Raw genomic sequence first — 15,758 nt, forward strand, 5'->3', positions numbered from 1 at the left:
GGCAAATACTGCACCATTTGATATAAGGGAATCGAATATCCAAGAATTCCAGTATCCACAGGGGGTCCTGGAACCAATCCCCTGTGGATAGTCAGGGACCACTGTAACTAGCTTGTACTTTTCAAAAATATCAAAGTTACGAAAGACAAAGGCAGACTGAGGAACTATTATAGATTAAAGGAGATTTAGGGTATGGTGGCGTGCACCCATAGTTCCAGCTACCTGGGTGGTTAGGGCAAGGGGATCACTTGAGCCCAGGAATTCAAGTTCAGCTAGGGCAACATAGCGAGACCTCACCTCTAAATAGACAGACAACAAACAAATAAAATACTTATTAGGAGACTTAAGAGACATGAAAACTTAATACAATGAGAAATCTTGAATTGAAACTTTGGCCAAAACTTTTATTCTATTTTGATATAAAAGATATTATTGGGACAATAAACTAAACATGAGTAAATAATCAACAATGAACACTGAACTATTTAGGGGTCAAGTGGCAATATGTCTGCAATTTACTTCCAAATGATTCAGAAAAATATTACATATATATGAGAGAAATGATAGGGTAAATGTTAAGAATTTGGAGATAGAGATGAAGGGTATAATGGAGTTTTTGTACTGTTCTTGCAACTTCTCTGCAAGTGTGAAATTATTTTTAAAAAATTTGCAAAACAAACCAAATCATTACAAGGAAAAAAAAACACAACACAAAATGAAACAGAAAGCAAATATGGCCTGTAATCCCACTAAATGAGTTTAGGTACACTTTTCTCTTTTGTTTTTTCCTCCTTCTGCCTCTCTCTGTCTCTCATTTTAAAAATAATTATACTGCATATTTTGTTTGTAGCTTTTTATTTTTTCTCCTAGCAATATGTTGTGAACATATATCTCTAACTCTTAAGAAATGTTTTTTTCTTCACATTTTCCTCTCCTACTGTGGACTGGTAGAGTGGTCATCTTAAATATCTAAAGGCTTGATTTAATAAAGAAGTATGAATTTCTTTTTCTTTTTTTTGATGGTAGCCTTTTGGAGGTGATATTTCATTTTGCTTTTTAACAGGCTGGACTTTGGCTAGATCACTATGGTTTTAGTTTGCATTTCCCTAATGATTAGTGATGCTGAGCATTTTTTTTTTTTTGAGACTGAGTCTTCCTCAGTTGCCCAGGCTGGAGTGCAGTGGCGCGATCTCAGCTCACTGCAACCTCCACCTCCCGGGATCAAGCGATTCTCCTGCCTCAGCCTCCTGAGTAGCTGGGACTACAGGCGTGTGCCACCACGCCCGGCTAATTTTTGTATTTTTAGTAGAGATGGGGTTTCACCATGTTGGCCAGGCTGGTCTCAGACTCCTGACTTCAGGTGATCTGCCTGCCTTGGCCTCCCAAAGTGCTGGGATTACAGGTGTGAGCCACCGCGCCCGGCCCGGAAGTACGAATTTCTTTTAATAATACTCTGATTATGTTGAATATTTTTAATGTATCATTAATTACTCTTATTAAGACTGAAATTCTGTTCTAAGGAATGTTTCTCTAATTTCTTTTCTTCTTTTTTTATTAGCACAGTGTTAACCTGCCATACTATTGGCTCTTTGCACCTTAGTATCCTCTGGAAAGCTGCTACAGTGTTTGCCTGGTCCGTGGTGTGTCCCCTGTGCCTAGCACAATACTTGACAAATAGCAGATGCCCTATAAATAGTTTTTGGATGAATAATGAATGAAAGACATGGTAGAAATAATAATTTGAAAGTTTATATCTATTAAAGTCATGTAACTAAGCAATCTTTGTCTTCTGATTCTCTTGTCATTAAATAAATGTGAAAAAGAGAAATTATTTAATAGTATTGATTGATTGATTGATTCATTGATTGTTGTAGAGATGGGGTTCGCTATGTTGCCCAGGCTGGTCTCAAACTCCTGGCCCCAAACAATTATCTTGCCTTGGCTTCCCAAAGCATTGGGACTATAGGCGTGAGCCACTGTGCCCCGCTGGTATAGTTTTTAAACTGCTAAAAAAATAACAATCTGATAACTCATAAGTGACATCAGGAAAGTTTTTAGAAATTTAAGTCATGCAGTTGCATTTTGGTTTTATAATTTCCTTGTGCATGCTCAAAGCATAAAAATAAAAATAACAGCATGAAGAGACAGACTCTCATTTAAACAATTTTACCACAGGATATTGGCCATGAAAAGTAAAGAAGAAAGAAAACCAAGGCTGGAGAAAAACTATAGAATGTAATTGGTTGAAACATCATTGATTCAACACATTGCTAATTCTTCACTCAAATTACAGCAATAAACTTTCAAATACTTCCACTGCAAACAAGAAAGCTGAATGTATAAAAATTTCTGCATGAGTGACTAAGTGCTTTGGGAGGTACAGCCTAGAAAAGTATTTTGAGCTAGAGAATGTCAGAATAGATACTAAGCAAAGGCCATAAAATGAATCATCACCGAAAGGATAGATATGAGGTATTATGCTCTGCTGTTTGGAATCACATCGAATATTAAAAACTATGTATCCATCAGTGCATATAATGTGTGTATATGCTTATGTATCTATTGAGAGTAAGAGTTTGAGGAAAGAAACTGATAAACAAGACAGAGAACAAAAACTGAAGAGGCCTTAAAAAGATAAAAACTGATGTATTCTTAGTGTAGTTTTCAAGTTCCTGGAGAAAAGAAAACCAATATAAGATAGGTTAAGTTTCATCTGAGTGGCTCAGCACATTATTTTGCTATTGTTTACACACAGTATACATTGACATTTCCAGTTTTACTTTATAGTTTTGGTAACCAATCTGATCCCTTACAGATAAATGTAAAACTCTTACGATTCTACAATTGTGCAAAGCCTTGGCATAAATGATGCTGCAAGATGGCAGTTCTGGAGGAAGACCCATTGTTGTGTTTTTGTTAGTGCCTTTAAAATGAGGTCTTCAGCTTTAGCTGCTTGGTCACGGCCCAGAGAAATTATGGTCACATGATGTGTTGTTCCTTTTAACTCTTGTGCAAATCTCAGGAGGATATTGGTAAGGTCGATCCCTGTATAACAACGTGGAGAGGTATATAAAACTGTAAGCTCATTTAATTCCCTTTTAAAAATCACAATCCAGCATTTATTGAGTAGTGGTGGGAAAAGGTATAGTCATAGCGGAAAGACTACAGGTTTTGAAATTAGAGCCCAGAGTTTAAATTTTGGTCCTGCCACTTACTAGCCTAACACACGAGGATGATAACAATATCTAATGACAGCAGCACCTGCTGGTTGTCTTCTCCGACATCTACCTGTCCTTTCCTCCTCTGTAGCTGTACCCCAGTGTTGTTCGAGACGGCTGTATACTCAGCTAAAATACTACATTTTTAACTTCTGTGGGCATCTAGGTTTTGTGATAGATTTTGGCAGCAAAATTTTGTTAGCAAAAGTGTTGTGTAATACTCAATAGCAAAGACATGGAATCAACCCAAATGCCCATCAATGATAGACTAGATAAAGAAAATGTGGTGCATATATACCATTGAACACTATGCAGTCATAGAAAGGAACGAGATAATTTCCTTTGCAGAGACATGGGTAGAGATGGAAGCCACTATCTCAGCAAACTAACACAGGAACAGAAAACCAAACACTATGTGTTCTCACCTATAAGTGGGAACTGAGCAATGAGAACACATGGACAAATGTGGGGGGAACAACACATACTGGGGCCTGTTGGAGGTTGTAGGGAGGGAGAGCATCAGGATAAATGCTAACGCATGTGGGGCTTAATACCTAGGTGATGGGTTGATAGTTGCAGCAAATCACCATGACACATGTTTACCCTATGTAACAAACCTGCACATCCTGCACATGTATCCTGGAACTTAAAATGAAACAAAATTAAACTAAAATAAAAGTGTTGTATAATAATTTGGATATATCCTTAAAGGGAAGATGTGTGCCTTTCTTCCTTGCTTCCATTCTGTTGTTTGGAACGTGAATATGATGGCTAGAGCCCTAGCCACCATCATGGGCTAAGTCTTCAAGAAATGGATAGTACCTACTATGAGTGTGTCAGGCATCTAGCCAAGTGCTTTGCATGGAAACATTCCAGGTGAGAAGCCTCCAGGTGGAGGCACTCCAGATAAGGTTTTATGTAATAAAATCAAAGTTTGAAATGATGAATTCTAAAGACACATTTGATTTTTGGAACAGAAGATAAATGAAGAAAATATTTTGCTTGGGAGAAAATATTTTACTTCGGATATGTAGTGCAAAGACAAGAAAAACAAAAAAAAGCATTTGGAGTTTTCAGGACTACAAGGGCTGGAGAGCAGGGCCAATTTTTGATAGTTTATTGTGTAACATATTTTTGCACAAGTCAGTGTTTATTAAACACGTGCATAGACATAGACATAAGGGCGAGCCCAACTTCCAGAGCAACAGTATGTGTTTGCAAGGTATTTTCTGTGCAGAAAATCACCATTGATAAATTTTTCATTTGTGAATCTGAGAGGTTTTATTCCTCTTTGTTGTATCTTTAGAGAGATTTATTCTTAGTATAAAGTTGTAATTAGCTCCTTTTCCAAAAATTTTAAATAGGACTAGGAAAATATTTTAAACACAGAATAATCTGACACAGAACCTACTTCTCCATATCTCTTGGCTGATATTGTATCATCATTGTATTAGTCTGTTCTCACACTGCTATGAAGAAATACCTGAGACTGAGTAATTTAAAAAGTAAGTAGGTTTAATTCGCTCACAGTTCTGCATGGATCTTTACAAACTTTAGGAAACTTACAATCATGGCAGAAGGCAAAGGAGAAGCAGGCACCTTCTTCGCAGGGTGGCAGGACGTAGTGAGTGCCAGGAGGGGAAATGCCAGGTGCTTATAAAATCATCAGATCTCAAGAGGCTCACTCACTATCATGAGAACAGCATGGGGGGAACCATCCCCATGATCCAATTACCTCTACCTGGTCTCGCCCTTGACATGTGGGGATTATGGGGATTACAATTCAAGGTAAGATTTGGGTGGGGACACAGAGCCAAACCATATCGATCATCTTAACTATTCACAAATAGCTTACCATGAGTTTGAATAAGTATCAGCGGAGTTCTGGCATTGGATCCTTTATATGCATCTTTCAAATTAACTCCAGTTCTTTGAAGATACTTATTTCCCATTTTTTCAGTTATAAACTTTCTCACTGAATTGTTTAAACTTTCTGGTCTAAGAATTTTTACCTAAAAAAGAAAACATGGAAGATAAGGTAAAATTAAAAACCACCCAGGGAGATATTCCCTATGGTAAAATGAAACAAAAATAAGAAGTATTCATTTTTTAGCTTTTCAGCCAGAGTTTTCCTGTTGAGGAAGCTTAATGGGACAGACTATGCATGGAGGAGAAACCGCCACCATGTTCCTGTGGCCATCATGTGGCCCTTCTTAGATACCAGCGCTACCTGTGCCTCTATGTCTTTCACACTCTGAGTGAGCTCTTGCTTTGTTTGTAAAGATCCAAGTTATACTCCCTAATTCTGCAAAAAGAAATTTTTTCCCCTCGGTTTTCTTCCTGCTCTGCTATACATGTCTAGAGCAAGAAAACCCCATGGTGTTGGAGGGATGAAAATCCAGGATGACACAACTGGAAGAGTATTAATTCTTCCATTAATAAAATGAAAACAAATGGCACAATCTTTATATGTTTAAGCAATTAGAATACAAATCTGAAAAGAATGCTAGATGGACTAAAAGATTTTGGAAACAGTATAAATGTGTAGTAAACAGAGGTTCAGGGTATACTGGAAATCATTGAAAATTTCAGAGGAAAGACCTTTCCCATAAAAACTGTTTTATACAAATCACTTACATGATATTTCTCTACACAATGACCATAAAATATGTCCTGAACATGTTCAACATCTGGGACTCCATCATTTAAAGCAAAACTGAAGCTACACACGTCAGTGTGCCTGTTTGATGTACCAGGTTGGACCATGGGAAGTTGCCATTTTTACCTTTCAAAAACTGTCAAATATTGGCAATTTTATATGTTTAACACAGCACATTTAATCATTATGCTGAATTCTGCTCTTTTCTGTTATGTTTTGGAAAAATTATTCTTAAAATTTTCTTTTAATTATATATATCACATATTTTTAAAAATGAAAAGAGGCAGCACACAAAGACTCTAGGTCTAATAGCAGAGTTCACTCAGAATATCCAGTTAGTGAGATGGTGTTAGAATCGTTGAGTGAAACAAATGATTAGGTGTTTCCCCGATACCATCACTGCAGAGAATCTATGATCCCAAATGGTCATCATAATTTTTTTGTCACCAACATGCCATTAGCTCCTCTTTTATTCTATTGATCAATCAAGATTTTGTTACATTTCTCCACTGTTGTAAATTTTAACCTTGAGGACTTTTTTTTTTTTTTTTTAGAGGTAGGAGAGAAAGGGAAGGTAGAAGAAACAGTTCTGTTGAATTCAATTTCACTAACTCCTTTCTAAGCAACCACAAATCATTCTGATAATTTTCTGCATGTCTATATTCCCTCATTGTCCTCTTTCATCCCCTCTTTTCAGTCCAATAGGCTATAGTAGTGGCGAGGGGTGAAAAAGCTAGGCAAAGTCCTTGCCTTCATGGAACTCTGAGAAATTCTCCTTCTCTAGGGCAAGCTTCTTTCTAATATATTTTAACTTAATCTTTTATGTGACAATCTCAATTTCTAACTCTTACAGGTCAGACTCAGTTTTAAATATCTAACTTAGTTTTCCTATATGTACACTCAACACTTGATCAGACCATGTCTTCCAACTTCTGGTTTGGAAGATAGGATCACTATACTCATAAAATTTCTAGTTCATAAACTAAAATCACTGGGAACTTATTGGGGGAAGGTAATGTGGCATGGGTTTAAAGTCTAGTTATATTTGTTGTTCAGGTAATTCATCCTTGCTACATAAAATTCAAGCAATGCAAAAAGGTAAAAATGAAAAAGTGAAGGTCTTACTCCCCAGATACATTGTTTCTTATATTGTTACTCCCCAGATATATCCCCAGATATATTGTTTCTTGTGGCTCCTTCTAGATATTTTCAACACATATACAAGCATATCTCCACGTCCCTCCCTTTCTCCACAAATGAAGTTGTTCTATACAGATTGTTCAGTATTTTGTATTTGTCAATTAATATAGCTTAAATGTATTTTCATGTCACTACTATGTCAATAATCCACATGTAGAGTTGAGGTATCAATCTGTCTGAAGTTGTCAGATAACAAAAATTAGAGAAGTGGGTTGGATAGAAGAAGAAAATCCTCTTCTAAAAGAAAAATAAAGATGCAAATATGATGACAAATGGCAACTAACATTCAACTTCAGTGTCAGGAAGTAGCAGGGAGCAGTGAAGACTGTAGTGCACTGGGCCAAAGGGACAGACACTACTCAGCTCTAGCTATTGCTGCCATTGAGGAATGTAGGCTCAGTGTTGCCTGAGGCCAGAAATCTGGATTTTTATTTGAAATCTCTCAATTTTCAAATCTTGGCTCAAAAATAAAAAATAACCCAAACTCAAACCAAAACAAAAAACAAATGTGTGTATCAATGTTCATAGCAGCATTGTTCACAATAGCCAAAAGGCAGAAACAAACCTTTGTTGTCTATCAATGGATTAATGGCTAAATGAAACATGATATACACACACAATGGGATATTACTCAGCCTTAAAATGGGAAGAAATTCTGACACATGCTACAACATGGATGAACTTTGAAAACATCATGCTATGTGAAATAAGCCAGACATAAGCATGATGGGAGGCAGAAGGTAGAATTGTGGTTGCCAGCAACCGTCAGGAGGAGAGACTGGGGAGTTATTATTTAACAGGTACAGAATTTCTATTTAAGATGATGACAAAGTTTTGGAAATGGATGGGGATGATAGTGACACAACATTGTGGATACACTAAATATCACTGAACTGCATGCTTAAAGGGTTAAAAGGGATTATTATGAAGATTAAGTGAAATAATGTATCTACATTTTATCACAATAAAACTCAGAAAACAACTCACTTCAAGATATGTATACATATATTTTTAAAAAAATATCTGATATTTATTTTAGTTATTTTTGCTTAAAAACTTGGAAGTTGCTATGGTCTGAATGCTGGTGTCGCCTCTAAATTTATATGGTGAAACCTAATCTCCAATGTGTTAGTATTAACAGGTGGAGCCTTAGGAGAGGATTAGGTCATGGGGGCTCTGCCCTCGGGGTGAGATTAGGTCCCTTATAAAGAAGTCTTGAGGAACCTGGGCAACATAGTCAGATTTCATCTCTTAAAAAATTAGCCTGTCATGGTGATGCACACCTGTAGTCTCAGCTACTCAGGTGGCTGAGGCAGGAGTTTCAGGCTACAGTGAGCTATGATCACACCACTGCACCACAGCCTGGATGACAGAGTGAGACGAGTGAGACCTAATTAAAAAAATAAAATAAAAAAAAAGAAAGAAAAGAGAAAGACTTTCTTGTTGTGAGGACACAGCAAGACGATGCCACCCATGAAGCAAGCCCTCACCAGCCACTGAATCTGCTGGGTCCTTGATGTCAGACTCCCAGCCTCCAGAGTGGTGAGCAGTACATTTCCGTTGTTTAGAAATTACCCAATCTATTGGGTTTTAGCAATCTATTTTGTTACAACAACCCAAATGAATTAAGACAGAAGTCTTCTAAGCAAGAGCATAGGTTCAAATCCATTTGATTAGTAATAAATTGCACCTGAAAAGTTGTGAAAAACCAAACAAAACTTCAGGCCAAATAAAACATGTTTATAAGCCAGATGCAGTCATATTTTGCAATCTCTACATAGAGAGAATTTTTAAAGTGTTGCAAGAATAAAGTTTAAGGCAGAAATCAAAAGGATTACTGGTTGTGCAGGTTAGCATTTTCAAGAATTTCAGGAAATTAAGAATTTAAGGAATTTAAATGAGATGAGAGATTTTCCCTTCACTAAATTAGGGAGTAAATGTCAAAATAAAGATTTTTTTAAGGCAATAAGGATGAATTTAGGATGATCTACCCTGGAAAGTATAATATAGTATGACTACCAAGAACACAGATATGAGAGCCAAGCTGTCTGAGATTCATCCTGGCTCTATTAGGCAATTTATAAGCCTTGGTTTCCTAATCTGTAAAATGAGGGAAATAATTGTGCCTACTTTCCAAGACTATTATAAGTATTAAATAGAATAATATATGTAAAGTGCTTAACACATACTAAACTTTTCATGTGTTAGGGGTGCTCATAAATGACACCCATGCATACCCATAATCCACCAACCTCTACCCTCAGCCAGTTTCTGAAACAATTGAGAAATAGAGGTGCTGGGCAAAAATATCATTTTATTATTAATAAAGGTCATGTTGGTGGATGTGGTTTAGGTATGAGGCAAAAATGTGCTTCCTCATACAGAACCTAGAATTAGACAGACTTACCTGTCACAAGCAGTGCTGGTCAGCCATTGGCCTCTCCCTACAGGACCAAGGTCTGTTCCTGTATGGTTTATGGCATGGAGAAGCAGGCAGAAAGTATGTTCTTTATAGGCAGACAAATCCCAAAAGGGACAGGGCTATGAGTCCTCCTTTCTGGGGGAGAATAAATGAAGGGACAGAGGGACTCCAGGAATGTTACTCACATTGGACTCTCCACATGAAAGAAGCATTAAGGTGAGGCGTAGGTGCTTCCCTCTCACATTAACGTTCACGAAATGTACTTTAAAAATACACTTTGCTTGTAAAATTTTAATTTTGAAGGGTTTAAGTTACTAATAAAGCACTCAAAATATTTAGAATATTAATATTTCCTCATAAGATATCTTACCAAAATAAGTCTTTGAAATGAAGTGAGTTTCTCCCAGGGAAAATTTATAGGATTACACGTTTCTTTATTTTCATTCAAAACTTCAGCTAGATATAATTTAGAGAAAGAAACTGGCATTAACAGTCAAATACTTTTTATCATTAAAAGATATCACAATGAAAATTTCTGTCATAAAATTGTGAAGTTTTTTTTTTTCTAAACATGGCTGACTTTTAAAGCGAGCTTTATTTCTATAAGCTTTGAGGCATCACTAGCTACGCTTCACACCTCAAAAGAGGGAGACGTTAAGATAGATTTAAGTTTCAACTTGGACCAACTGAAGTGGTGAATGAATAGTAATATAACAAGATGATGGACAGATGAAGAAATAAAATGAAAAGCCAAAGGCATAGCCAGCCAACACATCATAACCTGTTCTGTATGTGGTGTTTTTCTGATGAATGTAAACTAGTAAGTGTAGAGGTTGGAGATTTCTATTCATAATCCAGCTATAACGATATGGGAAATGAGAATCAAATGAAAATGCAACCAGATTATCAAATTTTTGAAAGATTAAATATTATATCTATCTACATATATTTAATACTGACCCCTCTTACCACCACAATAGAGTCCTACTGGATTACAATTTTTTTGCAAGGTGGGAAGCCTTCTAGTCTTCATTTCCAGCTGTCCCAGATACAGTTATCATTTCTACTTACCTCTTATTTCTATAGTATTTTCCCAATGTCTAACTTTAAATACAAATTAGGTTATAGAAATGGCTTCTTTGAATGCAGATAATATTGATGTGTTGATCTTAAAAAAAGTTCATGATACATGAAGTTATAGTTATAAATGGATAATTTGGGGTTATTTGCAAAATAAAAAGATCTTCACTTTACAAAAAGGGTCAATAAAGAATTCTTTTAAATAAAAGTAACTGACTCTTAGAGTATAATAAATTATGGGTCCCAAATATATTAGTGATAAATGCAACAAAATAAAATGATAATGACTCAAAGAGAGAAAACTCTGTGGGAGGAGGAGACCTTCTTAATAAGAACTTGAAATCAAGAATGTTTAAAAGAAGAAAATAGACATAATTGACTATACAAACATTTAAACGCATATAGCTTAGGTACTATAAAAACAAATTCAATAGACAATAAAAAATTCAGAAAAATATTTGAATATAGATGTTAATACATAGAATAAGACAAAAGCGAATTATTTATAACACTAATGGGAGTTTAAACTTTACAGATGGGCAAAATTAAAAAAAAATCAATACTCCTACGGAAAATGGGCATTCATATTGCTGGTGGAAATATAAGTTATCATAGACTCTTCAAGAAAGCAACTTGCCAGCAACTGTTAACATAAATATAATTTCCTTTCATTCCAGCAATTCCACTTCTGATTATTTATCTTACAGAAATAAAAGCAAAGAAAAATGTATACGGATGTTTATGTTATTGCATAATATAATTGTCTATTTTGGCAAAAATCAGGAAGTGAAGTAGAGAAAAATGTGGAAGGAAACAAATTAGGTTGTATTCTGAGTGGGGGTGTTATGAGTGAAGGTAGTAGCGAAAAACGGAGGAGAGTTCGAAGTGGAAAAAGAAAAAGCAAAAGATGTGCTAAAAATAGTAAGTCATTTGAATTTAAGGTAAGATCCTTTCCCATGTAATTTTAAAAACACACATTTGTTAAAATGAATGAAATATGTAGGTTTGTTCAGATTCAAGGTTCAAAACTAGCCTGGTGTAATGAAACTAGTGTGGTGTATTTAATCCCTCTGAAATTCTGATTTCTAATCAGATTTTCTCGTGAAGTTCATTATAAGCCTTTCAGGGATTGTTATGAGGATTATAATGAATAACACGTGCATGCTGAAAATGTAGTTATAGTCCTCCCTTCAATTTTTTCATAATGTAAGATATTGTGCAACATTTACAAATTGAAAATCCATACACATACACACATACTTAAGTTAGGTTAAAACACTGAATGCTTTCTTACTTTCCTCTGGTGGTTTTGTATTTTCCTCCAATGAAGCATTTTCTGAAGAGAAAGGTGTGCTGATCAGAGAATAAACTGCTTTACTGTTCTTAAAAGTATCCCATTGTGATACATTTGATAAAAGGGATTTGCACAGAAGTGAAAATGGTTCCAGGTGAGTGCTGACATATTGGCACTGCCTCCACCTGGAATCTGACAGCCACTGAAGATGTTGACTTTCACCTATTTCAAATGTGCCTGATAAAAAAAGAAAGATGATCACATTAGAAGAGATAAACCTTTTAGTTATTCATTACAAAGTAGATACTTGACAAAGATGTACTGTTAAGGCTATTTCATATAAAATTACTTTATAGAAATAAAAATATATTTTACATAAATAAAATATAAAAAGCTACTTTATATAAAAATTACGTAAGAGGTAATTGTTTTTATTGTGGTAAAAATATAAGTAAATTTATCATGTAAACCTTTTTTTGTTTTTGTTTTTTGAGACAGAGTCTCATTCTGTCACCCAGGATGGAATGCAGTGGCACGATCACTGCTCACTGCAACATTTGCTTCCCGGTTCCAAGTGATTATTGTGCCTCAGCCTCACAAGTAGCTGGGATTATAGGTGTGTGCCACAATGCCCAGCTAATTTTTGTGTTTTTTGCCATGTTGGCCAGGCTGGTCTCAAACTCCTGGCCTAAAGTGATCTGCCCCCAATCTTGACCTCCCAAAGTGTTGGGATTACAGGCATGAGCCACTGCACCCAGCCAATCTTAACCATTCTTAAGTGTACAGTTCAGTAGTGTTAAATATATTCATACTGTTGTGAAACTGAGAATAAACTCTAGTTGGTTATGGTGTACAGTCCTCTTAATGTGCTGTTGAATTTGGTTTGTTAGTATTTTGCTGAGGATTTTTGCATCAATGTTATTCAGAAATATTGGTCTGTAGTTTACTTGTAGTATCTTTGTCTGGCTTTGGTATCAGAATAATGCTGGCCTCACAGAATGAGTTAGGAAGTGTTTCTGTCTCTTCAATTTTTTGAAAGAGCTTCAGGAAAATTTATGTTAATTTTTAAATATTTGGTAGAATTCAATGAAGCCATCTGGTCCTAAAATTTTCTTTTTTTTTGGCAGTGTTTGATTACCAGTTCAATCTCCTTGTTATTGGTGTGTTCAGATTTTCTATTTGTTCATGATTCAGTCTCGGTAGACTACAAGGAATTTATCCATTACTTCTAGGTTATCCAATTCATTGGCATACAATTGTTCATGGTAGTCTTTTAGAAATCTTTTTATTTCTCTGCATCTACTTTAATGTCGTCCCTTTCTTTCCTGATTTTTATTATTTGCATCTTCTCTCTTTTTTCTTAGTTAACTGAGCTCAAGGTTTGCAAATTTTGTTGATCTTTTCAAAACACCAACCCTTAGTTTTGTTTATTTTTTTTCTATTCTCTATTTTGTTTATCACTGCTTTAGTCTTTATTATTTCAATCCTTTTGCTAGCTTTGGGTTTAATATGTTGTTTTTCTAGTTTCTTGAGGTAAAAGTTAAGTACACTTTCTTCTTTTTTAATGTAGGTATTTACAGTTATAAACTTTCATCTTAGCACTGCTTTCAATGTATCCCCTAAGTTTTAATATGTCACATTTTCATTTGTCTTTAAGTATTTTCTAATTTCCCTTGTGATTTAGTCTTTGACCTATTGGGTGTTTAAGAGTGTGTTAATTTCTACATGTTTGTGGATTTTTCAGTTTTCATTCTGTTCATTTCTAGTATCATTCCATTGTGCTTGGCAAATACACTTGGTATGACTTCTTGAATTTGTTAAGTCTTGTTTTATGGTCTAACATGTGGTCTATCTGGGGAATGTTTTTGTGCACTTAAGAAGAATGTATATCCTGCTGTTATTGGGAAGACAGTTCTGTGTATGTCTGTTTGATCCAGTTGATCTATAGTGTTGTGCAAGTCCTCTATTTCCTTATGACCTTCTGTTTCATTGTTTTATTCGCTATTGAAAATGGGGTACTGAAGTCTCCTACTATTATTGGGTCGCTGTCTTATTTCTCCCTTCAATTTGTCAAAGTTTGCTTCATGTATTTGGGAGCTCTGAGGTTTAGTGAATAAGCATTTATTACTACATATCTTCTTGGTGAATTGACCCTTTTATCATTATCTCATGTCTGTCTTTGTCTTTTGTAACAGTTTTGATTTCACGTTTACTTCATCTGATATTAGTACAACCACTCCTACTCTCTTTGGTTACCACTTGCATGGAGTATTTTTCTCCATTCTTTCATTGTCAGCCTATATGTTTCTTTAGATGTGAGTCTCCTGTAGACAGCATATAGTTGGATACTGCTTTTTAAATTAATTCAGCCAATCTATGCCTTTTTATTGAAGATTTTAATCCATTTAAATTTAAAGTAATTACTCATAGGGAAGGAATTACTATTGCCATTTGTTGTTTTCTGTATGTCTTGTAACTTTCTCCCTTCCTGTCCTCTTTTATTGCCTTTTTTGGTATTTTATTGATCTTTGTAGTGATATACTTTGATTCCCTTCTCAGTTTGTTTTGTGCATATTCTATAGATATTTTCTTTGTGGTTACTATTGCAATTACATAATTTAATCTTAATTTTATAGCATTCTATTTTAAACTGACAACAACGTAACCAACTTAACTTCAGTCCCATACAAAAATTCTACTGCCAGCCTGGGCAACATAGTGAGACCTCGTCTCTACCAAAAATTTAAAAAAATTAGCTGGGTATGGTGGCATGTGCCTGCAGTCCCAGCTACTTGGGAGGTGAGGTGAGAGGATCACTTAAGCCCAGAAGTTGGAAGCTACAGTGAGCTATGATCCCATCACTGTATTCTAGCCTGGGTGACAGTGAGACTATGTCTCAAAAAAAAAAAAATCAAAATCTACTAATTTAGGGCTTTAGCACCACCCCTTATGTTATTGATGTCACAAGTTACATTTTTATATATTGCATATCCATTAACATAATTATAGATTAAAAAATGTTTTTGTAACTTAAGTTACATTCACCAAAATTACAATAGTACAGGTTACTATCTTTATCCACATATTTACCTTTTCTGAAGAACCTTACATTTTTCACATGGTTTCATGTTACTGTGTATTATCCTTTTGCTTCAACTTAAAGGAGTTTCTTTAGCATTCCTTGTAGAGCAGTTCTAGTGGTAACAAACTCCCTCATGTTTGTTTATCTGAGAAACCTTAATTTTTCTTTCATTTCTGAAGGGCAGTTTTGACACATACAGTATTATTGGTTGAGAGTTTTTTCTTTTAGCACTTTGAATATATATCTCACTCCCTCTAGTTTGCAAAGTTTTTCCTGAGAAATCACTGGTAATCATACAGAAGCTCCCTTGTATGTACAAATAACTTTTTTCTTGCTGCTTTCAAGATTCTGTCATTGTCTTTGACTTTAGACAGTTTGATTATAATGTGTCTTGGTGTGTTTCTTTTTGGATTTATCCTAGTGGAGTTCTTTGAACTCTTGAACCTGTATGTTTTTTTCTTTCCTTAGATTTGGGAAGTATTTAGCGATTGTTTCTTCAAAGAATTTCTCTACCCCTTTCTCTCTTTTTTTCTTCTTCTGGGAGTGCCATATTGCATATATTGGTCAACTTAACAGCATCCTATAAGTCTCTTAGGATCTCTTTGCTTTTTAATTTTTTATTTTTTTGCTCTTCTGACTCGATAATTTCAAATGACCTGTCTTCAAGTTTGCTGATTCTTTGTTCTGTCTGATTAAGTCTGCTGTTGAACCCCTGTAATAATTTTTCAGTTCAGTTTTTGCATTTTTCACCTTCAGAATTTGTTTCATTTTTTATAGTTTTTATGTCTTTGCTGATATTCTCA

The 15,758-nt window shown here is 35.2% G+C and overlaps 1 protein-coding gene across 1 annotated transcript in view; it reads right to left on the reverse strand.

The window, feature by feature from the left end:
• Positions 1–15,758, reverse strand: part of DNAH14 (dynein axonemal heavy chain 14) — a 463,650-nt gene that overhangs the window by 35,637 nt on the left and 412,255 nt on the right. Inside the window, exons 72-75 of the mRNA XM_034947740.3 lie at positions 11,874–12,110; positions 9,870–9,955; positions 5,074–5,230; positions 2,835–3,045 (exon numbers count right to left, since the gene is read on the reverse strand). Coding sequence (XP_034803631.2) covers positions 2,835–3,045; positions 5,074–5,230; positions 9,870–9,955; positions 11,874–12,110 — 691 coding nt within the window. The remainder of the gene's footprint in view (positions 1–2,834; positions 3,046–5,073; positions 5,231–9,869; positions 9,956–11,873; positions 12,111–15,758) is intronic.

The sequence above is a fragment of the Pan paniscus genome, chromosome 1 (genome assembly GCF_029289425.2).
Source record: "Pan paniscus chromosome 1, NHGRI_mPanPan1-v2.0_pri, whole genome shotgun sequence".
Classification (NCBI taxonomy): Eukaryota; Metazoa; Chordata; class Mammalia; order Primates; family Hominidae; genus Pan; species Pan paniscus.